Raw genomic sequence first — 27576 nt, 5'->3', positions numbered from 1 at the left:
GTGGTTTTGATTGCATTTCTCTAATGACCAGTGATGATGAGTTTTTTTTTGTTGTTTTTTTTTTTCATTTGTTTGTTGGCCGTATAAATGTCTTCTTTTGAGAAGTGTCTATTCACATCCCTTGACCACTTTTTGATGGGGTTGTTTTTTGTTTGTTTCCCCTGTAAATTTGTTTAAGTTCTTTGTAGATTCTGGATATTAGCCTTGGTCAGATGGATAGATTGCAAAAATTTTCTCCCATTCTGTAGGCTCCCTGTTGACTCTGATGGTAGTTTCTTTTGCTGTGCGGAAGCTCTTTAGTTTAATTAGATCCCATTTGTCAATTTTGGCTTTTGTTGAAATTGCTTTTCTTTTTTTTTTTTTTTTTTTTTTTTGAGACGGAGTCTTGCTCTGTCGCCCAGGCTGGAGTGCAGTGGCGCAATCTCGGCTCACTGCAAGCTCCGCCTCCCGGGTTCACGCCATTCTCCTGCCTCAGCCTCTCCGAGTAGCTGGGACTACAGGTGCCCGCCACCACGCCCGACTAATTTTTTTTTTTGTATTTTTAGTAGAGACGGGGTTTCACCATGGTCTCGATCTCCTGACCTCGTGATCCACCCGCCTCGGCCTCCCAAAGTGCTGGGATTACAAGCGTGAGCCACTGCGCCCGGCTGAAATTGCTTTTCGTGTTTTAGTCATGAAGTCTTTGCCCATGCCTATGTCCTGAATGGTTTTGCCTAGGTTTTCATCTAGGGTTTTTATGGTTTTAGGTCTTATGTTTAAGTCTTTAATCCATCTTGAGTTAATTTTTGTATAAGGTATAAGGAAGGGGTCCAGTTTCAGTTTTCTGCATATGGCTAGCCAGTTTTCCTGACACCATTATTAAATAGGGAATTATTTCCCCATTGCTTGTTTTTGTCAGGTTTGTCAAAGATCAGATGGTTGTATATGTGTGGTGTTACTTCTGAGGCCTCCATTCTGTTCCATTGGTCTATATATCTGTTTTGGTACTAGTACCATGCTGTTTTGGTTACTGTAGCCTTGTGGTATAGTTTGAAGTTTAAGGTTTTAAGGACACTCAATGAACTCTGCTAGTTAATAAGTGTAGGTGAGGTTGTAAGCAGGCCACAGTGGAAGCAAAGGGCCCAAGTAGAAGATATTACCTATGGGCAGGGAGGAACAATAGTTGCTGTGGGAAGACTTTGCTTAAAGTGAGATACAAGGTCCTCAACTTCAGTATTACCTGTGAGCTTGTTAGAGCCAATTATCAGGCCTTATTCTAAGTTTCTAGGGAGGGGTCCAGCTGTCTGGGTTTCAACAAGCCCTTTTGGGGATTCTGACTACACTAAAATTTGAAAATCACTGGACTACAGGACTGATAATATTAACTAGAAAACAATGGTGTCCCCCAGGAATGGCTTCATATCCCTCTGGAGCCAGGCAGAGCCAATGCCGTTGGGCCGAGATATTAAGATCCATAAGGCAGGCTTGTAATCCCAGCACTCTGGGAGGCTGAGGCAGGTGGATCGCTTGAGTCCAGGAGTTCAAGACCAGCCTGGGCAACATGGTGAAACCCTGTCTCTACTAAAGATACAAAAATTAGCTGGGCATCATAGCATGCACGTGTAGTCCCAACTACTCGGGTGGCTGAGGTGGGAGGATTACTTGAGTCCAGGAAGCTGAGGTTGCAGTGAGATTGTGCCACTGCACTCCAGCCTGGGCAACAGAGCAAGACCCTGTCTGGGAAAAAAAAAAAAAAAGTCCATAAAGCAGTTTTCAGAGAAGACTCTGTCCGTGGGACTGATGTTCACTTACCCCGGCTAGGACTGGGCAAGGCCAGGCTAGTGGGCAGGAGAGAGGAGCAGCTTCAGCATCCCTGCAGACACCATCACTGCAGCCACATTCCAGTTCCACAGAGGAATGCAGACAATCCCCACAGTCCCGGGGGCAGGGCAGGAGGTAGAGACGATTATGAAATGCCTGCTTGTTGACCAAAACCTACCTAGGGAATCTCACCGAATCCCTCAACAACCTGGAACAGTACTATTCTGTCTACTCCCTTTGGCTCAGTAGGGCCCAACAGATTATGTGTGACCAGCAAGTAACAGAGCCAGGATTTGATGTGCACAGGCCATTAAAAAAAAAAAAAAAAAACCCTCACTTCACAGGCCTTGGGGTCAGACCTCCCCTTGCAGACCCTAAAACATTCCATTTTCTCTTCATTCCTCTCAACCTAGGTGACACCCATCATCTAAGGCAATCCAGAAAGGCTGAGACCAGAGCCCCAAGTGGCCAAGACAAGAAAGGAGCCATAATAGTGTTGCCCATCGCCCCCTCCTATATATCTGGGGAGGTGGGGGGAGATTCCTCTCAAAGGTTTCTTGTTTTGTTCCAGAATGGTAAGAGACACTACTGTTCATTAAATAACTCCATGAATGTCAAATAATCTCAGACTTGGATAACCTTTTATCCAGTATCTGAATTCTATTTACCTTACCCAATTGTGCAAGAATTTTTTTTCTTTTGAGACAGGGTCTCGCTCTGTTGCCCAGGCTGGAGTGCAGTGGTGCGATCTCAGCTCACTGCAAGCTCCGCCTCCCGGGTTCACACCATTCTCCTTCCTCAGCCTTCCGAGTAGCTGGCACTACAGGCGCCTGCCACCACACCCGGCTAATTTTTTGTATTTTTAGTAGAGATGGGGTTTCACCATGTTAGCCAGGATGGTCTCGATCTCCTGACCTCGTGATCCACCCACCTTAGCCTCCCAAAGTGCTGGGATTACAGGCGTGAGCCACCGCACCCGGCCGTGTGCATGAATTTGATCTCCTTTGATCTTCTTGATTACCTCTAGTGACATAGAACTCACTCGTGTTTTCAGAGAATGCTCATTTGCTAAATCACTCACAAAATCACTTGCCGAACCAGGCATGACATTAAGTACTACAGTAAAAACGTCTGTTGATGATACCTTATCTGTCAGCAGGTTGACAGGCTATCTGGAATGCTCGGTAGAATTCTAAGCTGAGTCTGGGCTCAAAGGAAGAGAAGGTCATGATCAGCTAGTGATGCCTGCCATGGGTACCCAAGAGAAAGTAACAAGTGTGGCAAGCATTTGGTATCTCTGTGTGGGAATATAGAGATGTCATTCAGATCCTCTCTTCACTGGGCTCATAATCTAGCTAAGAAAACCAAAAAATGTAACAAACCACAAAACACTGGGATATATGCCAAGATGGGGGTGGAGGAGGGGTGCCTGACACATAACTCTTAGAAACAGCCTGAAAAAAAAAAAAACACTTGAGGTTTTTAAGTTGTGGCTTTCTCAGCTGTAAAATGGGAATATACCTGCCTGCCCTGCCCAGCCTTTTCTGCAAAGATGTTGTTTGAGAATCAAATGAGCTAATGGGTAGGTAAATACTAATGCTGACATTAGCCTTCAGGAAACCTACTGAGGACACTGATTTGCCTAAGCAAAGAGCAAAAGGCAATGAAGAGAGAGCAGAACGCAAGAGCAGTCACCTCCATTGGTCACTGGCTTCCTCTTGATTGCTCCCATGAGGCACTCTTGCCAAGTTGGTCAACAACCTCCTTGATGCCAAATCTAACAGTCACTTCTGTGTGACTCATTCTACCTGACCTCTTGGCAACACTGCAAGTGATGACTCTCCTCCTTCCTTAAGAAGGTCTTCCTTCTCTAGGCTCCCGGTATGTTTTTCTGCCTCACCAGTGGCTCCTTGTAATCACCTTTTCCAGCTCCCCAACTTCTACCCCTACCACTAGTGGCCATGTCTAGTCCTGTGTCCACTTTTCTATCTATACTCCAGTCCCGTGGATTTGGATCCCACCTCTGCCAAAGTCTTCCAAATGCTATCTCCTACCATGATGGTCTCAATTCCCAGACTCACTTTGCCAAGTACCTAGTTGGCATCTCCTGTGGCCATTAATGGGCATCTGCAATTTAACATGCCTGCACAGAACTCTCTGCGCCCACAATCTACTGCCCATCTTCCCCATGTCCATTGAAGACACCAGCATCTGCCAGGTTGCTGATACCAAAAACCTAGGAGTCATTCCTTTTTTTTTTTTTTTTTAATTTTTTGTAGAGACAGGGTCTCTCTAAGTTGTCCAGACTGGTCTTGAACTCCTGGCCTCAAATGGCCCTCCTGCCTCAGCCTCTGTATTAGTCAGGGTTCCCTGGAGGGACAGAACTAATAGGAGATATATATATATATAGATAGATAGATAGATAGATAGATATAGATATAGATACAGATATAGATATAGATATAGATATATACATACACACACACATATGTATGTCTATAAAGAGGAGTTTATTAAGTATTAACTTACACGATCACAAGGTCCCACAATAGGCTGTCTGCAAGCTTGAGGGGCAAGGAGAGCCAGTCCAAGTCTCAAAACTGAAGAACTTGGAGTCCAATGTCTGAGGGCAGGAAGCATCCAGCATGGGAGAAAGATGTAGGCTGAGAGGCTAGGCCAGTCTCGCCTTTTCATGTGTTTCTGCCTGCTTTATATTCGCTGGCAGCTGATTAGATTGTGCCCACCAGCTTAAGGGTGGATCTGCCTTCCCCAGCCCACTGACTCAAATGTTAATCTCCTTTGGCAACACCCTCACAGACACACCTGGAAACAACACTTTGCATCTTTCAATCCAATCAAGTTGACACTCAGTATTAACCATCACAGCCCCCCAAAGTGCTAGGACTATAGTAGGCATGAGCTACCCAGCCTGACTCGTAGGAGTCATTCTTGGTTCCCTTATTTTCTCACCTCCATATCCAATCTGTGTGCAAATCCTATTGGCACAATTGCCCAAATAAATGTAAAATCTACGTTTTTCTCTCCACTTTCTTTGCTACCACCAAGACACAGGCCACACCACTCTCCCCTGAAATAAAGCAATATGGTTTCCCCAACCCCACTCCCACACCCCCACATAGCAAGCTCCTTGCTTCCATCCCTGCCCCTCTCCACCTGCCAAGCCAACCACACCTCTCCCTCCACTTCTGCTATCTGGCCCTCCTGTTCCTCAAATAATCAGGCTTGCTCCTATCTTTTTCAAGAAATGTTTATCCATACCTCTGGTAACTGACAATCATAAAAATATAGATGCTGTCATCTGCCCAGATGTTGTCTGCAATAAAATGCCAGACATCTGTACTGGGTTGATTGCTCCCCAGAATTCATGTCTATTCAGAACCTCAGAATGTAGCCTTTATTTGGAAATAGGGTCTTTGCAGGTGTAATTAGTTAAGTAAAGAAGAGATTCTGCTAGATCAGGGTGGGCCCTGGATCTAATGACTGGCAGTATTACAAGAAGAAGAGAGAATACAGAGACACACAGAGGGAAGAAGGCCATGTAAAGATGGAGGCAGAATGCTGCAGCCACAAGCCAGGGATTGCCAGCAACCACCAAAACCAAGAGGAGACAAGAAAAGATTATTTTTCGGAGCCTTCATGTGGAGCATGGCCCTCCTGACACCCTGAATTTGGATTTCTAGCTTCCAGAACTGCAAGAGAATAAATATCTGTTGTTGAAAGGAGCCCACTGCTAATTTGTAATGTCAGCCCTAGGAAATGAACACAGCATCTTACCAATACTATCTCCAGTCCATGTGCCAACCCGCAAAGGTAAAATTGTGGATCTCACTTTACAGATGGGAAATTAAGTGTCAGAGAGGGGATGTCTCTTTCTCAAGTTCATACTGCCACACTGGCAGAGCTGAAATGTAAAACTCATTCAACTTCAGAAAGTGCTTTCTTTACATTGGGCTGAGCAGCCACCCTCTTTTTATAGAATAGATGTGAAAGAGGGAGTCCAGAGAAACAACACCTGAAAGTCTTTTTTTTTTTTTTTTTTTTTTTGAGACGGAGTCTCGCTCTCTCACCCAGGCTGGAGTGCAGTGGCGCAATCTCGGCTCACTGCAAGCTCCGCCTCCCGGGTTCACGCCATTCTCCTGCCTCAGCCTCTCTGAGTAGCTGGGACTACAGGCGCCCGCCACCACGCCCGGCTAATTTTTTGTATTTTTAGTAGAGACAGGGTTTCACCGTGGTCTCGATCTCCTGACCTCGTGATCCGCCCGCCTCGGCCTCCCAAAGTGCTGGGATTACAAGCGTGAGCCACCGTGCCCGGCCTTACCTGAAAGTCTTGCTTACTTAAAGGACCTCTGACAGCTCTTGGGTTGGAAAGGATTTCTGGGAAGCCAAGGAGAGAAGAACTGGCTACCAACCATTTCGAGAACAAACTTAAAGGCAATGGGGCCTTAAAACCATAGCTGTCATGTACATTTTTGTAGCTAGGACCACCCCATCTCATATATACATATGTGTGTGAATATATATAAGGTTTTATTTTATACAACATGCATTTGTTTTCCCCTGAGATGGAGTTTCACTCTTATTGCCCAGGCTGGAGTGCAATGGTGCAATCTTGGCTCACTGCAACCTCTGCCTCCCAGGTTCAAGTGATTCTCCTGCCTCAGCCTCCCTAGTAGCTGGGATTACAGGCACCTGCCACCACACCCAGCTAATTTTTTGTATTTTTAGTAGAAATGGGGTTTCACTATGTTGGCCAGTCTGGTCTCGAACTCCTGACCTCAGCTTCCCAAAGTGCTGGGATTACAGACGTGAGCCACCGCGCCAGGCTCAATCATTATTTTTTGCTCATCACAGAGTCCTTTGTAGCTCCTGACCTGAATCATTATTATTATGCTTGTCTCAGATGCTAACAAGTTTACCTCTGAACAGGCATTCTCAGCAAAAGATCCAAAAATCTTTAACTGGTGGAGCATAGAACTTGGAACGGGCATCATGTAATTATTTTTAAGGGGAAAAAAAAAAGTCCATCTCGTCAGCTTTCCATCTCGAGCAAAGACAAATTGGCCATGAGGACACACATGGAAGAGTGAGCCTGGGCGGGGGGACCTGCACCATCCTTTCATGGATTCACTGAGTTTAATCAAGATGAATGCAATCATTCACTCTCTGAGGTTGGACTGTCCTCAACATCCCTCTCCCCACATTTATAGAAAAACCTGGCCTTGCTTGGCTCCCAAAACCACCGTGAAGAGGTTTCATGCAAGGTTTCTAAAGCGTCAGTGAAAACAGGACTTGTTTGCTTTATCATTTAAATTTCAAAATACATCTCTGGCCAAAGAGAAATATAAACACCACAGGGCTTGTGCTGCTATGAAGATAAAAGGAGAGGCCACCAAGCTTCACCATCCAGCTGAAAAAGAAAAGCCCCATGCTTTAGGGCAGCAGTTGCTTCTTCTTCTAATTATTGTTGTTGTTGTTATTTGCGGATAATAATAAGTCTCACCTACTCAGAACTTTACAGAGCCTCTCCTTCAGAAACGTCACATCCACTCTGGGCCTCAGTTTCCCTCACCTGTACAACAAGGAACTAGACACTCAGTAACAAGCCCTTAGCAAGAGATCTACTTTCAGAATGAAAAGAGGAGAGAGCCAGCTCAGCTTGACTGAAATGTACCCAGGTGTAACCTGCCAGAAAGCACACAGCCTTCTGTCCAACAAAGTAGAACATCCCAGCAGCAAGAAGATACACACCCTGCCCACCCCTCACCATGGGATCAATACAGCTATTTTCATTTTGAATGGAGAAACGAAAAGTAGGCTCACATACACTTTGATGTTTCCAGAATTGGTCGCTGGGTAGAAAAAAATGCTCACATTGAACTAGATGCCCTCCAAAGAGCAGGCACTCGGCCCTAACAGCCTGGGTCACCAGATGTTACAATGGTGCTGAGGGAAATACGGCACGGGGGCTTCGGGCCAGAATGAAGATCAAAGGCTTTCAGGACAGAGGAGGACTTCAGGGTTTCCACCCCTGCCCCTGCTGAAGCCACCCAGCAAGATGCTCCTGCAGGACTCAACTCAAGACTCATGGTCTGGGGCCATGCAGGGAATCCATCGTATTTGCCAGAAAGAAAGGGGGAAGGAAATTTTTCCAGGGAGCTGCCAACTCCGTGCATGGGGCCTGGGGGAGCAGCTCAACCCTGACGTGCAAGCAGAGAGGCCCTGGAGTTGGCACAGGCCCTCTTGGAACAGGCCTTGGTTCAAAGGAGGATAAGGAACAAGCTGCACAGATTCTCCCTTCTGTGCTGGGAGGCTCCTGGGCCGTGAAGGCGGCTGGTTAGGAAGCAGCCAAAAACTCCAGCCTCCGGGCTGCTCAGTCAGGCTGATGGCTTCCCTCTACAGGGAGCACCAGGGGGTGAACCAGAGGAGCAGTTGGCTGCCAGGGTACCAGAGGCTAGGTGTCTAGGACTCAGTCTGACATATTCTGGAGACAGACTGGGAGGCCAGCAAGAGACAGCAGACAGTCCATGTGGGTGTTAGAAAGCCCTGGGGCTAGGCCGGGTGTGGTGGCTCACGCCTGTAATCCCAGCACTTTTGGAGGCTGAGGCAGACGGATCACCTGAGGGCAGGGGTTTGAGACCAGCCTAACCAACATGGAGAAACCCCATCCCTACTAAAAATACAAAATTAGCCGGGCATGGTGGCACATGCCTGTAATCCCAGCTACTCGGGAGGCTGAGGCAGGAGAATCGCTCGAACCCAGGAGGCGGAGGTTACGGTGAGCCAAGATGGTGCCACTGCACTCCAGCCTGGGCAACAAGAGCGAAACTCCATCTCAAAAAAAAAAAAAAAAAGAGAGAAAGAAAGAAAAAGAAAGCCCTGGGGCCGGGATCCAGGGCATGTGAGTTCAGATAGACAGCTATAAAACCAACAGAGAGATTTTGCATACTCCCAGGGATTCTATCCATGCATTAAGAAGCAGGATTGGCTTTCAAAGATCTTTTACTACCTGGTGAAGTTTAAGAACTCATTGCTTATTAATTGAAGAACTAAAAGATACACATGGTAAAATTTTCCAACGGGACTGAAAAAAAGTCATACAGTCAAGGCTGTTTCTCTCCTGGCCCCAGAAAGCTCCCGGGTGGCCTCTTAGCAACAGCCACTATGACCATTTTCTTTGTGCACCCTTCCAAATCCAGTCTATGCAAATATGCTTGTGTGTATATGTAAGTATGTGTGTGTTATCCTCCTTTACACACAAATGGAAACAGTTACGAAATTCCAAAATAGACACTCACCATCTGGAGCCTTACTTTGTCATCCATCGAATGACAAACTTGGATGGGTCCCTTCTGACTCCGACGAAGATTCCAAATGATGAATCTAGCCAGCCATACGCAACCAGCCTGAAGAGCTAAAGTGCAGGTTGGCTGAACTCAACGCTGGGGAATCATCAGGTCTGGTGGACTCCACTAGTGAGAACAACTGATTTTTATGAGAAATCACCAGGATTAGGCAACAGGTCAAGCAATCTAGCGGACGCACTTTGTTCAACCTTCCCAATCCCCTTAGGAATTAGGGATTATTATTATTATTATTCCCATTTTACAGAAAACAAAACCAAGATCCAGAGGCCAAGCAATTTGCCCAAGGTTACTGGCAAGTTGTAGGTAAACAGGATAGGCTGGGTGTACTGGTAGCTCATGCCTATAATCCCAGCACTTTGGGAGGCCGAGGAGGGGGGATTGTTTGAGCCAAGGAGTTCGAAATTGGCCTGGGCAACATAACAAGACCTCATCTCTACTATCAAAAAAAAAAAAAAAAAAAGCTGGGCATGGTGGCACGCTCCTGTAGTCCCAGCAACTGAGGAGGCTAGGACAAGAGAATCCATTGAGCCCAGGAATTTGAGGCTGCAATGAACCATGATTGTGTTGACTGCACTCCAGCTTGGGCAACAGAGTAAGACCCCATCTCAAAAAATAAATAAATAATAAATAAATAAAGAGGATACAAATGCATTTTTCTCATGCTCAGCATTTTCGAGGACACCCATATGGCTGAGGAAGAGATGCACGCCATATGAAAAAGGTGTGTACCAAGCAAGGTTGAGTGACGCGGCAAGGAACATACAGCTAGCCACATATGTCTGATGCAGAACCTAAGCCCTTTGGTTTTGCATTCACATCCCATGCTTTTGATTTCCACTAAAGCATCCTGAAAATGCAACATGGTCGTACCCCACGTAGCAGCCAGAGTTCTGAAGTAGATGTCATCATCTACTCTTTTTTTTTTTTTTGAGACCGAGTCTCGCTCTATCGCCCAGGCTGGAGTGCAGTGGCGCTGTCTCGGCTCACTGCAAGCTCCCCCTCCCAGGTTCACGCCATTCTCCTGCCTCAGCCTCTCCAAGTAGCTGGGACTACAGGCGCCCGCCACCACGCCCGGCTAAGTTTTTGTATTTTTTTAGTAGAGACGGGGTTTGACCGTGATCTCGATCTCCTGACCTCGTGATCCGCCCGCCTCGGCCTCCCAAAGTGCTGGGATTATAAGCGTGAGCCACCGCGCCCAGCCCATCTACTCTTTTTTACCCACGAGAAAGTAAGGTAAACAAAAATTAGGTAAGTTCCCAAAGTTCTCCTTGGTAAGACCGACCCTCAGCGATGGGTGTTCAGGCTCAGGCCAGGATTCTTTCCACTCAGCCACAGCAGATCTTAGGACACAGGCTTCCACTGTGCTCCTTCAAAGCTACTCTCATTTTGCACGCAGCAAACTGTGCTATTTAAATCAAACTCAAAATGATAGTGAAAAACAGTGACAGATGCTGATGAATTATCCCCTTCACCTCAACAAGACCCAAGTCTCCCTGGCCTCAGAAACCCAATTTCACGAGAAAGGAACTCCATGGAGGAAAAATATTTGGTGTAATTTTGTGACTGTAATTTGGTGTAACCAAATGGGGAAACAACTGAACAACATGCATTGAGAGCCTTAAAAATGTCTAGAACCTTTGACTTGATAATTCTTGCAGAAATCTATCCTATAGGTTTCTGCACACATATGTGCACACATGCACAGACATACACCAAAACACTCAATATTATTTAAAAGAAGAAAATACATACAATGTTCTTTTTTTTTTTTTTTTTTTTTTTGAGATAGCGTCTGGCTCTGTTACCCAGGCTGAAGTGCAGTGCATGATCTTGACTCACTGCAACCTCCACCTCCTGGGTTCAAATGATTCTCCAGCCTTAGCCTTCCGAATAGCTGGAATTACAGGCAGGCAACACCACACCCAGCTAATTTTTGTATTTTGAGTAAAGATGCAGTTTCACCATGTTGCCCAAGCTGGTCTCGAATTCCTGACCTCAAGTGTTCCACCCACCTCGGCCTCCCAAAGTGTTGGGATTACAGGCATGAGGCTTCATGCCCGGCCACATTAAATATTCTTAATACCTAATAGTACAGATTAAATTGGGAGAAAGACAAGCTATCATTGCAATAGGATGTTACAACATTATATTGCATTAAAAATGATACCTAAAAGCTTGCTCTTTACAACACATGGAAATACTAATACTACATTAGGAGAAAAATCCAATAAACTTATTGACATTACATGATCTCAAGTTTAAAAGAAATATGCAAAGAAAAAAAGAAAAATGCAGCAATTGCGTTAACACGACTTATTTTCTTCCTTATACTCTTAACATTTCCCACATTTTCTACAAAGAAAAATCTCATAAATAGAAGCATTATTTGAAAGAAATGACGACCCACCCTCCTGGATAAAAAGGTAAAATTTAAGAGCAACCTGGCTGGGAGTGGTGGCTCGTGTCTGTAATCCCAACACTTTGGGAGGCCAAGGTAGGCAGATCACTTGAGCCCAGGAGTTTGAGATTAGCCTGGGACACACAGGGCTGCAGGGGCCCCAAGGGAGGGGCCTGAGGAACAGGCATCACCTGTTCAGCCTTTGTAATTACTTTAGGAATTTAGACTGTTAATTATTATTCCCATTTTACAGTAAAAGAAGTTGACTGAGAGTTTAAAATGCAACTACTCTTAGGATGAAGCCAGATAGTTCCTTTTTTTTTGAGATAGGGTCTCACTCTGTCACCCAGGCTGGAATGCAGTGGTGCAATTACAGCTCACTGCAGCCTCAAACTCCTGGGATCGAGCAATCCTCTCACCTCAGCTAGGACCACAGGCACACTCCACCAGGTATGGCTAATTTTTTAATGTTTTGTAGAGACAGGCTCTCACTTTGTTGCCCAGGTTAGTGTTGAACTCCCGGGCTCAAGAGATCCTCCCGCCTCAGCCTCCTGAACTGCTGGGATTACAGGCGTGAGCCACCTCACCCAGCCTCAGATTGTCCCTTAAAGGGCGATTAGAAAGCTGAGGGCAAAGAGAGAGCTGGACACAAAGGACATGTGATCAAAGCCAACTACTTCGACGAGCAGTGAAGGCCATTGACAAGCCTCCTAATGTAAACACTGTTCATCCATTTATCAATTGTTGGAATTAACCTTGCAGATAAAGCACAGGAGTCTTAAGTTTGGCCTGGGAGGGAGTATAAATGTTCCACACCTTGCCAGTGGGAAAATGGGAAGTACAAGTGGCAAGAGGGGACATGCTGGTCTCTCTGCCTCCCCCAGTGTGAGTCCCAGGACATTGCCGAGGGTCCAGAAGTCTAAGTCAACCGAGAAGGAGTAACATGAGCTTATTGTTTAGAAGTACTGACCTGTCCCTGATTCACTCTGGGAAATAGGGCTAAGGACAGGCAGGAAGAGGGCAGGGGAATCTGGATTTTCCATAAAAGCCTTACCCATTTGATGTTAAATATATGCATAAGCTATTTCAATTAAAAACCTAATTCTTTCAAAAAGATATCAGACCCAGAATTTAAGCATATCAAAAGCAGGAGTTTCATATTTTAAGCTCCTATCCTTCTCTTTGATATGGTTAAAAAGCTCTGCATCCATATGAAGTCGGCTGTCAGTGGGATGGGCTGGAAGCCACAGCCTAAAGCCTCCCCAACAACCTGACACAAGAATCCACATCCCCATTGAGCAGAAGCCACCTTTAGGTATGCACCATTCCAAGCGTCTTTCTCATGCAGATAAACTGGGAAGGGATTACAGGTGTGAGATCATAGCACATGTGCCACTTCCAATATAAAGACTTTTGAACTTTAACAACAACAATGAAAAATACACTACTTGAGCTTTGGAAATAGCAATCTTTCTTCTCTTGATCTTCTTGCCAAAGACTCTTGCTTTCCTTCCAAGACAACATCCTCAAAGCAGTTAGAATGATCTGATCATGAAATCCAATCATGTCACTCCCTGGCTCCAAATCCTTCTTGGCTCTCCATGGGTTACAGGACAAAATTTACACCCAGCTGCTGTCCTCTTTTAGCTTGGGTTCATTTCCCACTTGCCACATTGCAGTTTGTTCAGGCAAACTGAGTTTCTGCAGTTCCCAGACTGAACTGAGCTTTCATCCATCTCAGCCCTGTAGGTGCTGTTGCTCCCACCCACAATGTCCTTCTTATCTCTGGCCAGCCCAACAAGCTGAGCATTTCTGCTTCCAAGATTCATCTCAAGTCCTGCCTCAGTTGGAATTCCCCCTGATTTGTCCCCATGGACTTACCCCTCTAATAATCACTGCATTGAATTTATTTTTCCTTTCTTTCTTTTCTGAGACAGAGTCCTGCTCTGTCACCCAGGCTGGAGTGCAGTAGCGTGATCTCAGCTCACTGCAACCTCCACCTCCCAGGTTCAAGCAATTCTTGTGCCTCAGTCTCCCGAGTAGCTGAGACTACAAGCACTCGCCACCACGTCTGGCTAATTTTTGTATTTTTAGTAGATATGGGATTTCACCATGCTGGCCAGGCTGGTCAGGAACTTCTGATCTCAAGTATCTGCTCTTCTTGGCCTTCCAAAGGGCTGGGGTTACAAGTGTGACCCCCTGCCCCCAGCCTGCATTGAATTGTTTAATCTTTCCTTTCATGGTTTGCCACAGACAGACTGAGTCTTTCCATCCTTGTGTCCTCACGTTCTAAAAAAACAACCCCTAAAGTAACAACTACAACAACCAAGACTCACTGAGCTCTTAAAACAGGCCAGACACTATTCTAGGCACTTTATATGCATTAATTCATTTAATCCTTACAACAGCTCTATGAATGCAATACTCATTTTGCAGATAGAACAACTGAAGCTCTGAGAGTTTAAACAATTTAATCAATACCACACAATTGATTACTGGTAGAGCCAGGATTCGAACCCAGGCAGTCTGATCCACACCTGGTAGGCCTGACACATATGGCTGTGCAGATTGTACCCTGCACAACTCTGAAGTCCACCGTTTGTGTCACAGTTTAGCACAGCACTGCCCAGTGGAAATATAATGCAAGCTACGCATGTAATTTTTAATTTTCTTTCTATTTTTTTCTTTTCTTTTCTTTTTTTTTTTTGAGACAGAGACTCCCTCTGTCGCCCAGGCTGGAGTTCAGTGGTGCAATCTCAGCTTACTGCAAGCTCCGCCTACCGGGTTCACGCCATTCTCCTGCCTCAGCCTCCCCAGTAGCTGGGATTACAGGCGCCCACCACCATTCCTGGCTAATTTTTTTTGTATTTTTAGTAGAGACGAGGTTTCACCATGTTAGCCAGGATGGTCTCGATCTCCTGACCTCGTGATCAGCCCATCTCGGCCTCCCAAAGTGCTGGGATTACAGGCGTGAGCCACCGCGCCTGGCTGTAATTTTTCATTTTCTAGTTGCTACATTAAAAAATACTAAGCAGAAACCAAAGGTGAGATTCATTTTTCATGTTTTATTTAACTTAATATATCGCAATCTTATCATCTCAACATGTAATCAATATTTCAAAAGTTATTACGAATTTTTTCTTTTTTTTAAACTGAGTTTTATAATCCATTGTGCAATTTACATATACAACACGTTTTAATTTGAATTTTCACACATTTCTACTGCTCAATAGCCACATGTGGCTAGTGGCTAGCAGCTACCATATGGGACAGCACAGGCCTAGCTATTACTTGAAGAAGCCCCAAGTTTCCTGGGCCTCAGTGTCCCCACGTTAAAAATGAGGGCGGGCTTGATCTCTGTATCTTCTTTCACCATCAGATTGAGTTTGATAACCTTTCATTGATCTTAGCTAGTATCTGCACAGCTTTTTTCATGTTACACAAGACAACAATACTTTCTCTAGCTCTCAAAACATGCTCCCAGTTGCAAGTATCAGAAACTGAGGCTCAGGCTCAGCGCAGTGGCTCATGTCTGTAATCCCAACACTTTGGGAGGCCAAGGTGGGCGGATCACTTGAGGCCAGGAGTTTAAGACCAGCCTGGCCAACATGGTAAAATCCCATCTCTACTAAAAATACAAAAATTAGCTAGGCACGGTGGTGCATGTCTGTAATCCAGCTACTCGGGAGGCTGTGGCACGAGAACCACTTGAACCTGGGAGGCAGAGGTTGCAGTGAGCCAAGATCACGCCACTGCATTCCAGCCTGGGCGACAGAGCGAGACTCTATCTCAAAAACACAAAAGAAAAAAAAAAAAAAAAAACCTGAGACTCAGAGAGGCCAACTGCTCAGCCCAAAGTCACACAGTCAGCAGGGACTAGAACTCAGGCCTCCCTGCCTGACCAGTAACTGGTCTTCAGTTACTGCTTGCTAATTCTTCACCCAAGCACGCTAGGAAATGGGTACCTCCTTCCCTCCAGGGAGATGCTACACCTCCCCTTGGCATCCCAAGCACATTGTTGAAATTTAATGAACCATTCTGTTCATCAACTTTTAAAGAGATCCCATCATGCATCCTGCTCTGATTACTGAGCAGAGGAACATCTGGAAGTTTAAACCACTCAACAGCTGGGCAACATTTTTATCCTTAAAAAGCATAATTTATTACTCCAACAATGAAAACCATATTTGTCAATTTGGGGAGAAGGGTGTGCAACTTTGCAGCTATCAGTTTCTGGGCTGGGAGGGGTGTATGTTTGCCCTTGGCCCCGTGACCTACTGGAGTAAACAGAATGAGCCTGCTGCTAATCCACTCTTGCTGATTAAACTCCCAATCCACACAGAGGCAACCCTTCCCTATTACAGATCAGGTCTGTAGGAGGGCTGGACCGCTGGCCTTGAACCCATACTTCTCTTCCAGGCTCAGCAGATGCATCCCAAGCAAGCTGAACTGGGTGCAGGGCAAGTCCCACGGGAGCATCTCTACAAAAGGCAAAGAGTTCCAAACTCCAAATGCTTGACCTCACCCTTAGAATCATCTCAATCCAGTGACACTCCATGAAGACGAAAGAATGCGGATGATCTTTGAAGCTGCCAGATGAGACTCGATACAATCTGTGGTGCAAGAGAAAGAGACACACACCTTCTAATTCCACCTCCGCATTTCTTAGAGATTAATGATGAGGGCGAATTACTTGGCAAAGAAATCCTTTCCAATGTTAAGAGTCTATGATTCCAGGAAAATGCAAAGCAGTATTGGGTCCTACCTATTTAATATGTACCCCAGGAACTCTGGCACAGGTAACCTTGAAACGCATCCCCAACTGCTCTGCAGTGAGCTCCTGAGGGCTGGGTAGCCTGCGGGTGCCATTAGCCGACTCATCTCCCGAGGCTCTTCCTCATTGCACATCTCAACCAACCTACCTGGAACCCTGGAGGAAGAGATCACCTCTAGACAGGAGAGCATACCAGTTAGGACACATAGACGGTCTTTCAAATCCCAGTGTACCCTGCTACTGGTTAGCTGTTAACCTTGGAAAGACACTTCTCTCTCTGCCTCAGTTTCTCCATCTGTACAACGAGAAATTACTATGGATCAACCACCTCAACTGTTGTGAAGATTAAGTATACAGGTTGAATACAGATGCAGAGTGCTCACAGAAAAGCCTGGTGACAGTCAGCTATCTACAAGCGCACTAACAGACGAGGAAAGCGAGATCCAAGAGGAGTCAAGTGACTAGCCTCATTTTACAGACATGGGGCTCACACTTGGATCCCAGGACTCCAGAGCTGGGAAGAGAAAAACCAAAGCGACGTGTACCGTGAGATTCTACAACCGTAAAGCACCCTTGCTCCTTCACCGAGCACAGATTTTGCTATAGTCCCAGTACCAGTGTGCCTACCCCAGGGATCACAGCCAATTAGAGAGCAACCAGCGCTCCAGCAGGGACTACATAGCAAGACCCCATCTGTACTAGAAATAAAACAAATTAGCTAGGAGTGGCAGCACATGCCTGCAAGTCCCAGCTACTCGTAAGGCTGAGGCAGGAGTATCCCTTGAGCCTCGGAGACAGAGGCTGTTGTGAGCTATGATCACACCACTGCACTCCAGCCTAGGCGACAGAGAAAGAGAGAGAGAATAACCAGTGTTTATTGAGCACCTACCACATGCCAGCTCTGGGAAAGCTCTACACGCACGTCATTCTACTCTCACAACAAGGTAAGGATCTAGTGAGTACCATTTATTTTCTAGTTTTATAGATGAGGACATGGAGGCTCTAGACGGTAAGCAACTCGCTGAGATCTCAGAGTTTTGAAGCAGCAGAGGGGGAATTCAAATCAATGCTGCTGGAACTGCAGAGTGCACCCTTATCCATTATGCATGATTGCCTTCCAACAGATGTCAGCAATTTTTTGTGGCTTCTGGTGGTCTCTCACCGAATATCTGAATAACACAGAACGCCAGCAGAGCCTTCCTTTATAAAAAGCCCAGGCGCTGAGCCTGACGTAATACATGAATGAATAAATCCTGCTGATGAACTGGGTCCCTCTCCTGGAAGAGAGACCTGCCTGCTCTCCCTTCTTACAATCTGGGCCTCAAGCATGGATGGAATGTCAGGCAGGGGGCAGCACAGGAATTAACAGCTATTGATTCCTCACTGAGACATCCGGAGCAGGGTGGGGCCCCTTGGGAGCCCCTTCTATTCAGGTGCGATAAGTTTATCTGTTTTTGAAAGGCGTATCTTGGCAGGGGGGTACCCAAGCTCAAGGGCACACATCTACTAGAGGAGGCCCCAACAGGCCTACATTTCAAGTCTAAAATGGGAAGCCTGGAAGGAAATGGGGGTGAAATCCCACCTGGGCAAGTCAAGATCACCTTGAGGAAAGCCACAATCCAGCCGGACTATGATCCTGCCTGGCGTCTTTGGCCCATGTTGAGGAGAAGTAAACTGGACCCGGGCTGTTTCCCTTCAGCTAGTTACTGCCACTCTCCTGGGCATCAGTTCTGCCTCTGCAAGTGTAAGTGATCTTTAAACACCAACAGGAACAAGGCAAACAGCAGGGAGCACTTACTCTGTGTTTATTATTTCCAGGCTCCGAGTTAATCTCTACACGTGCCGGATCTTTCTCTCTCTCTTGTATTTTTTCTGAGACAAGGTGTCACTCTGTTGCAGCTCACTGCAGCATCGACCTCCCAGGCTCAAGCAATTCTCCCATCTCAGCCTCTAGTAGCTGGGACTGCAGGCACATGCCACCACACCCAGCTAATTTTTTTTTGTATTTTTCATTTTTGTAGAGACAGAGTCCAACTATATTGCCCGGGCTGGTTTCGCACTCCTGAGCTCAAGTGATTCTCCTGCCTCAGCCTCCCAAAGTGCCGGAATTACAGGCATGTGCTACCATGCCAGGTCTCTATCTTATTTAACCCTTAGGGAAATATATATATATATATATATTACAGACTCAATTCACAGACAGGGAAACTACTGAGGTAGACAGATGTTAAGTTCATTGCATAATGAACTAAGTAATAAAATGAGGCAAAGGTCCAGCAGGTCTGTGTCCCTCCTATTCCAGAACAGTGCTCTCAACCATCACACCAAGGGCATTTCTTTTGAGATGACTGATGAAGGGAACTACTTGGCCATAGAAGTCCATTCCAAATTTGAGAGTCTACAATCCCAGGAAAATCCAACAGCAGTACTGGGTCCTAGCTGTATACCCCGGAAATTCTGACATAGGCAACCAGATGTACGAAATGCCCACAGCAGCACTGTTTGTATCGCGAGGGGATGGGGGGACACCTGAGAACGACTCACATGTCCTTGGAGAACAGATCAATCAACTGTGGTCAGTTCACACAATGGAACAGATTATCACAGCGAAAAATAAGCTACAGCAGCAGGCATCAGCAGAGACTTACCAACATGATGCAGAGCGGCAAAGGAAGCTGCAGGCAGCATGGAATTTCTGTAAAGCTCTAAAGAAAGTAAAGGGAACAATACAATATTTAAGAATACAAACGGGAGGCCGAGGCGGGTGGATCACCTGAGGTCAGGTGTTCGAGACTAGCCTGGCCAACATGGTGAAACCTCACCTCTACTAAAAATACAAAAATTAGCCAGGCATGGTGGCGAGTGCCCATAATCCCAGCTACTCAGGAGGCTGAGGCAGGAGAATCGCTTGAACCCAGGAGGTGGAGGTTACAGTTAGTCGAGATCATGCCATTGCACTCCATCCCCATCCTGGGTGACAAGAGCGAAACACCATCTCAAAAAAAAAAAGAAAGAAAAAAAGAATACACATGGGTTTTTTTTTTTTTCATCCATGACATGATAAACATCAACATTCAAGATAAGAGTTGGCCTGGCATAGCGGCTCACGCCTGTAATCTCAGCACTTTGAGAGGCCGAGATAAGAGGATCTCTTGAGCCCAGAAGTTCGGGACCAGCCTGGGCAACATAGTGAGATCCTATCTCAATAAAAAGAAAATCAGGGCCACCAATGAGGGAGAATGCTTGGGGGCAGGGGGTAGGCATGGGAGAAAACTGAAAAGAAGGTGGAGTTGGAGTCAACCATCAGTGTTCATAGTTTGGATCCTAGGCAGGGTGGAGAGGTCATGGGTATTTATTTACCAATATGCCTCCCAACTGGCCTGTAGGTGACATCTATAATTTTGTTTGTTTTGAGACAGAGTCTCACTCTGTTGCCTAGGCTGGAGTGCAGTGGCGTGATCTCAGCTCACCACAACCTCTGCCTCCAGGTTCAAGAGATTCTCCTGCTTCAGCCTGCTGAGTAGCTGGGACTACAGGCATGCACCACCAAGCCCAGCTAATTTTTGTATTTTTAGTAGAGACGGGGTTTCACTATGTTGGCCAGGCTGGTTTCGAACTCCTGAACTCATTATCTGCCCACCTTGGCCTCCCAAAGTGCTGGAATTACAGGCATGAGCCACCACACCCAGCCTTATATCTATAATTTTGTAGGTATTTATAGTGTATAATGGTTTTCAGGTTGAAGCTACATTAAATTCATTCACCAATTCTGTCGCACCCAAATTATTTGCTAGCCATTTATGTTGTGGGCAGCGTAACGTAAATGATGCTATAGATTATTGGAAGATGACTCAATATGTTGGGATTTTTTGGGTGGGTACCCTGTGCCTCCTCCGCCCCTGATGAATTTCTGCCAGGCCCACAAGAGCTGGGTGCTCCCTTCCATATCTGCAAAGTGGAAAAGCAGCATCTACCTAATAAAGCTGCTTAAAGCACTGACAAGAACTCGTGTAAAAGCTGAAGTCAGCCGCAGCACAGGGTCAAGACTCTGAGAGCAGCAAAGCCATGTGGTCAAGATCTAGGCTCTGCCACTTCTGGTTGAATGGCCTTGGCTGAGTTTCTTAAAATGTCTGTGCCTCACACCAGAAACACAGGCAACAAAAGAAAGAGTTAAAAGGGAATGAATTTAAAAAATCATTCAGCCTTAGAAAGGCATAAAATTGTGACACAGGCTACAACGTAGATATACCTTTGAAAGATTACACTAAGGCGGGGCACGGTGGCTCATGACTGTAATCCCAGCACTTAGGGAGGCCGAGGTGGGTGGATCACCTGAGGTCAGGAGTTTGAGATCAGCCTGGCCAACATGGCGAAGTCCCATCTCTACTAAAAAATAAAAAAATTAGCCAGGCATGGTGGTGCACGACTGTAATCCCAGCTACGAGGGAGGCTGAGGCAGGCGAATCTCTTGAATTGGGGAGGCAGAGGTTGTGGTGAGCTGAAACTGTGCCACTGCACTCCAGCCTGGGCAACAGAACAAGATTCTGTCTCAAAAAAATAACCAAATTTACACTAAGTGTAATGAGCCAGTCACAAAAGGACGAATACTATGATTCCACCTATACGGACGCTTAGGGTAGTCAGATTCATAGAAACTGTGGATACCAGGGGATGAGGGGAGGGGGACGGGAGAGTGAGTGTTTAATGAGTTCAGAGTTTCAGTTTGGAATGATGAAAAATGTTCCGGAGATGGTTAGATTAGTGGTGATGGTTACACAATAATACGAATGGCCTTAATGCCACTGAATTGTACAGTTAGAAATGGTTACAATCATCCTGGCCAAGATGGTGAAACCCCGTCTCTACTAAAAATACAAAAAATTAGCCGGGCGTGGTGGCGGGCGCCTGTAGTCCCAGCTGCTCGGAGAGGCTGAGGCAGGAGAATGGCGTGAACCCGGGAGGCGGAGCTTGCAGTGAGCTGAGATTGCGCCACTGCACTCCAGCCTGGGCCACAGAGCGAGACTCTGTCTCAAAAAAAAAAAAAAAGAAAGAAAGAAATGGTTACAATGGCAAATTTCATTATGTAAATTTTCCCACAGTAAAAACATTTTACACATAAAAATTAAAAATAAACTGTCTGTGCCTCAATCCCCACATCTGTAAAATGAGGCTGGTGATCCCATCAGTCCCCTCAAAGGGTTTGCTAGGGAGATTAAATTAGCCAAAACCGGCAGAGCACTTAGAGCACTGCCCAGCATGCAGCAGGAGCTAAATAAATGAGAGTAAATTAGGAGATGCCCAGTGTGCAGCCAGAACTGCTCATTAAGACACAACTCAGCCCCTCCTGAGCTGGGGAAGAAATAAAGACAAGGATGCATGAAAGGCTGGCTCACTCGAGCCGACTTCACACAGAAACCCTCCCTGGCTGTCGCGTCAGGCAGGCTCCTGGATTCTGGAGAGGCCCAGATATGGCCCAGGTGTCTCCACCTGCTCAGCCTCTCCCAGGAACCCAGAAGCTCTTTTCTTGGGAATAATGAGGAAGGGGCTGGAGAAGGAGGATGGAGGTCTTCCCCACCAGGAAATCTCCTCTCTATTCTCAGGTCCACTTTCGCCAGCTGTCTGGATAAAGGAAAACTCTAGATTTAGGACAACTGAAAGTGCAAAAATAATTTCCCATCTATGGCCGGGGGCGGTGGTTCATGCCTGTAATCCCAGCACTTTGGGAGGCCAAGGCGGGTGGCTCACCTGAGATCAGGAGTTCAAGATCAGCCTGGCCAACATGGCGAAACCCCGTCTCTATTAAAAATACAAAAATTAGCTGGACTTGGTAGCGGGTGCCTGTAATCCCAGCTACTCAGAAGGCTGAGGCAGAAGAATTGCTTGAACCTGGAAGGCAGAGGGTGCAGTGAGCCGAGATCGTGCGATTGCACTCCAGCCTGCGTCTGCCTCTCGTTTCCACATGGTCTGCATCACCACCCTCCTGTTTACGTTTGGTTTGGGGGTGACCATGTTTTTGTTGAAGGAGCCAGAGGTGAGGTGTGCAGCAACTCGTTTAATTTTCTTGAATACCCAAACACACAGGGACCATTTGTATTCCCATTTTACAGATGAGGGAACTGAGGCACCAGGCTCTGAAGCCCACACAGCTACTTGGCAGCAGGGCTGAGGTTCAAGCCACATGGTCTATTAGAGTGGGAGGAGACAAAAGCGGACATGGGCCAGGGACAGTAGGAGAATCCCTGACTGATGTGGTCACTGTCACTCACGTGGCCTAAAGCAGAGCTGGGTCTAGGGGAGGCATTTACAAATACAACCAGGAGAGCAGATGACGTTTGCACACTCTTTTTAGTTCAGAAATCAGAGCCAGAGAGCAGGAGAAGACACTGGGTAAGAGACCTACAAGTTTCCTCTCCATGGGATCCTGGGATCAAACTGCTCCTCTCCTCCCCCTATCTTCCCATCATCATGACATCTATATATATATAATATATATATATTTTGAGACAGAGTCTCACTCTGTTGCCCAGGCTGGAGTGCAGTGGCAAGGTCTCAGCTCACTGCAACCTCTACCTCCCAGGCTCAAGCAATTCTCCTGCCTCAGCCTCCCAAGTAGCTGAGATTACAGGTGCCCACCATCACACCCAGCTAATTTTTGCATTTTTAGTAGAGATGGGGTTTCACCATGTTGGCCAGGTTGGTCTCAAACTGCTGATCTCAGGTGATCCACCCACCTCAGCCTCCCAAAGTGCTGGGATTACAGGTGTGAGCCACCGTGCCCAGACGTCTACTTATAATTTTAAAAGGTTTTTATGACACAGGAAAAAGAAAAACAAACCCGTAAGCTTTTTATCTGTAACTCACAGCAACTGAGACAAGTACTGCTTTGATTTTTCCTCTTTTCCCTCTCAATCTCTAGCCAGAAATTGTCTATAACCAGACACTTGACGTTAAGATAGGTATAATTTGCAGCCAAAATTAAATGCCCTGCCCTTTTGGGGTGGCAAGAGGGGTAGGAATAGGGAAGTTGAGGTGGAAATAAAAACTTTACCTAGGGAAAAGAGTTTATCCTTCCTGGTTGACGCCAAGGTTCCAGACTCAGTCTTTGCACTGTGACCCAGGTTCCGACCTAGGTTTCAATAACCATGAACTTGGGTAAGTAGGTTAACCTCTCTGAACCTCATTTTGTCCCATCTGAAAAAATTGGGTTGAAAATGTTTCCTACCCAATACTAGTCATTCACTAAGCAGTAAACGAGGTAATGCACCCATCACACAGTGGGTTCTCGCCAGATGTAAGCTGTTGTAAATAATCACTATTACTATTACTGCAAATCTTCACCATCAATCAGAGGTAAGAATTAGCGGTTACCATGCAGAGACAAGAACCAGGGACTCACAGACCCTCTGTAACAGGCGAACCCAACTCCTCCTATGCCCCGGCCCCCAGCCCTGTCCATCAACCCTATCTGCTCACTTCCCCTAGAAAGAGCTCCCAGACCTCAGCCAGCCTACCTCCCTGGAGGACTTGCCTAAGACACCTCCTCTCTGAAGGCTTCCCATCAGCTGCTTCCTTCCTGGAGCTCCAGCACCACCCTGTCCATCTCTGAGAAGACCAGTAACTCACCCTGGTATTGTGGCCATGTGAAAATCATACATTTGCCTCCTTGCACTAGATTCCAAGGGCTCACCAAGCTCTTCTCAGCTACATAGCTGCAAGTCTCACACTGTCCTGCATGTGAGATACTCAGTAAATGGTGCAAGACTGAATTTTTATTAATCACATGAATTAATACAGGAAAAGCTCAAACCGGCACGAAGTCAGGGCTTAATATCCATATAATGCCATTTTATTATAGCTATTAGTAGTACTAAATAACATCACTCCAGATTGTACCTATATTAATGCTGTATTATCATCGTCAATGCTCTTTCTCTCGCTCTGCGCCTCCCAAATGCATGGACTGGGCTCCTGTAGACTATAAAAATCTATAGTTCCTCTTGTTTGTTCCCTGTGAGAGCCTGACACAGTTCCAAGTGCATATTAAGCTTCTATAATTCCCAACCAGAGCCTTACTGAGTTTTTCCAGAAAGATAACAAGACAGGAAATGCTGCACAAAATGGGGTGGACTGAGACTTTTTTCGTCAAGATAGCCGACTGGTTTTTTTCCTTCCTTCTTTCTTTTCTTCCCTCCTTCTCTCCCTTCGTTCCATTTTCCTGCCTTCCTCCCTTCCCTCCCTTCTGTCTCTTCTCTTCCCCTTCCTTCCTTCCTTCCTTCCTTCCTCTCTCCCCTTCCTTCTTTCTTTTCTTCCTTCCTTCCCTCCTTCCTTCCTTCCTTCCTCTCTCCCCTTCCTTCTTTCTTTTCTTCCTTCCTTCCCTCCTTCCTTCCTTCCTTCCTCTCTCCCCTTCCTTCTTTCTTTTCTTCCTTCCTTCCCTCCCTTTCTCCTTTTCTTTCTTTTCTTTTTTTGACAAGGTCTTGTTCTGTCACTGTGGCTGGAGTACAGTGGTGGGAACATAGGTCACTGCAGCCTCAACTTCCCATTCTCAAGCAATCCTCCAGCCTTGGCCTCCTGGGACTACAGGTGCATGCCACTGGCTAATTAAAAAAAAATATTTTTTTTGTAGAGATTAAGTCTCATTATGTTGCCCAGGCTGGTTTCCAGTTCCTCCCATCTCAGCCTCCCAAAGTACCAGGACTACAACAGGCAAGAGCTACCACACCCAGCCTTTCTTTCTCTTCCTTTCTTCCTTCCTTCCTGCCTTCCTGCCTTCCTGCCTTTCTTCCTTCCTCCATCCCTCCCTCCCTCCCTCCCTCTTCCCCTCCCCTCTCCCCTGTCCTCCCCTTCTTTTCTTTTCTTTTCTTTTCTTTTCTTGTCTTTTCCTTTCTTTTCTTTTGAGACGAGGTCTCACCCTGTCACCCAGGCTGGAGTGCAGTGGTGCAACTACAGCTTACTGCAGCCTAGAGACCTCCTGGGCTCAAGTGATCCTCCCGCCTCGGCCTCCCAAAGTGCTGGGATTACAGGCATGAGCCGCCATGCCTGAAGGTTCATTTCTTTAAGCAATTTTGCTATAATTGTTCACTGCAAATGAAGGTAAATCTGAAAATCATGCTTGCTACCCTGATGGAAATCAGCAATGGCTTACCAGCAGAGAGGGCAAAAGTCAGTGAGCTACCGGAAGCCACTATTGCTTAATAACAGCCGACCCCATGTTATGAAGCCCTGTGTTAACAGGCAGGATACAAAAGAACTGGCAAAAAAACAAACAAACAAACAAACAAAAAAAAACAACATATGTTGAGGGGGGCAGAGAGAGAAAGGAAAAAGGAAAAGAACAGAAGAACAGAGTTATCTAGAATCTAAGGAATGATGACTTTTCCAGGCACATACAATCACTAAAGTATGTAAGGAACTGAAGCAATTCTGAATAGCATTACATACAAACAGTTCTAAGGGAAAAATGTTAACACTCTGTGAGCGGGGAGGTGCTTGCTCAGTCTAGCATTCAAGTCAATAACCAATAATTAGGGAGCACCCACTGTGACCTGCCAGCTCCCTGCTAGGCTCTGGGGGAATGGAAAGGAAAGAAATGCCTGAGGGAGCTTGTGCAAGGGGTTAGAAGCACCTATAACCAAGATGCTGCAAACTGCTGGCCCCGGGGGCCACATGCGGCCCACAGGTATTTAGTTTGGCCTATGAATGTTCCTTTAAAAACTTAACTGAAAACATTTAAAAGTCAGGAGAATTTATATTTTAAAAGGCTTCACTTTTAAAAGTGGAAGCTCTGGCAACACTGGGTCTATCTTTTGGCATGAGGAGAGAAAGGGGGCCGGGGAGGAGGGAGCTGGAATCTAACAGCAGCCTCTGTTAACATCTAGCAACCTCTCTCTCTAACAGTATCTCTCTGATAACATCTAGAAGAGGGACCCGCTGGTTTGCCAATCTGGACACGTCTTACTATATTTGATCAGGACCACCTGGTGTGGTTGTACAATCTACTCATCCTCCTAAACAGCTAAGTTTGGAACCCCTGACAGGAACCCACTGTAGAAACAATATAGTAATACAATGGGGTGTGAGCTGGGAGAACTCACACACATGGTGCTGGGAGGGGATCAAGCAGAAACGACACACTCAGAACCAGCGTAAGGAGACGAGGGAATGCTTCCTGGAGGAGGTGACCCCTTAACGCAGTCATAAAGCACAGGTAGGAGTTCATTAGAAGAGGAAATGGGGAAAGAGACAATATCCTGTCCCATTTCCCTGGCTGGCTGACTCTCTCACTGTGTGAGACACAAACCTTAGAGAAGAATCTGCAGACACAAATCCTCTAAAGTCTGGAAGAATCATTTCATTCCAAGCCTTCAAAAATATTCACGCCCCACATTCACCTGCTGCCTCTGATCCCAGGATCATTATTTCTAACCCCAGGCAATCCTGCCAATCCTTATTTCTGACCCCAAGGCAGTGCTTTCCTCCACAGGGCAAAGGCACTCAGCCCTGGGACAGTGAGGGCCAGATTCTTAGCCCAGGGCCACCGTGCATTCAGCAATTCAATACATGCTCACTGAGAGCCTCTGACGCACCAGGCACTCAAGCTAATAATGGGAAGCCATTAAAAGCTTTTAAGTGGTTGCCTTTCAGGATCTGGTTTTCCATTTGCAAAGCTCACTTGCTTGCAGGAGGGAGGTGCAGGATGCTCCTTGGCTTTTCCGTTTTAACGAGATCAGCATGCAGAGAATGTCTTCCTAATGGAAAAAGTATGTATGGAATTTCCAGAGTCATGAAAAGGAAGAGATACGGCCTTTGCAAGGCCTGGGGAGAGGAAAGAAGAGGGCTCAGACCAGCCAGGAACTTAGCAAAGGCCAGGGGGTACCCCCCAGCCCCAGCATGCCTGAAGCCCCCCTCCCGCTCCTCTCCCTTTCCAGAGGGCACACTTCTGGGGGGCATCTGTCCCAGGTGTCCTCAGGGAAGGCAGCCCTATAAAGGGGAGGGACTGCAATGACCATAGGAAGCCCAGCCTGCCAGAGGAAGCCACTGGTCCCCACCGGCTGGGTCTGGCCAGGCTTTTCACGGACGAAATGAACTCTTTTGTTTTGTGAAAAGCAATGTACCACATGGATTGGAGATATCTCTCTTCAAAATCTCTAAGTGCGAAGATTGGCTGACGTGATCCCAACGCTGCTGCTGGCCCAGTGGGATGAATCATGACCTAAGTGGGA

At 46.4% G+C, this 27576-nt stretch overlaps 1 protein-coding gene and 1 long non-coding RNA gene across 2 annotated transcripts in view; both read right to left on the bottom strand.

Annotated features, from left to right (window-relative positions):
* The window catches only part of LOC134737084 (uncharacterized), a 311572-nt gene that overhangs the window by 268659 nt on the left and 15337 nt on the right, over positions 1–27576 (bottom strand). Inside the window, exon 2 of the mRNA XM_063642413.1 lies at positions 16109–16196. Coding sequence (XP_063498483.1) covers positions 16109–16196 — 88 coding nt within the window. The remainder of the gene's footprint in view (positions 1–16108; positions 16197–27576) is intronic.
* On the bottom strand, positions 649–8653 carry LOC134737145 (uncharacterized). The gene is made up of 2 exons (XR_010121779.1): positions 6140–8653; positions 649–5833 (listed from the first exon to the last, which is right to left on the bottom strand). It is a non-coding gene; the product is annotated as an uncharacterized lncRNA (long non-coding RNA).

Source organism: Symphalangus syndactylus, chromosome 7, assembly GCF_028878055.3.
Source record: "Symphalangus syndactylus isolate Jambi chromosome 7, NHGRI_mSymSyn1-v2.1_pri, whole genome shotgun sequence".
NCBI lineage: Eukaryota > Metazoa > Chordata > Mammalia > Primates > Hylobatidae > Symphalangus > Symphalangus syndactylus.
The sequence above is the reverse complement of the archived record's forward strand: the minus strand, read 5'-3'. Positions and strand labels throughout refer to the sequence as shown.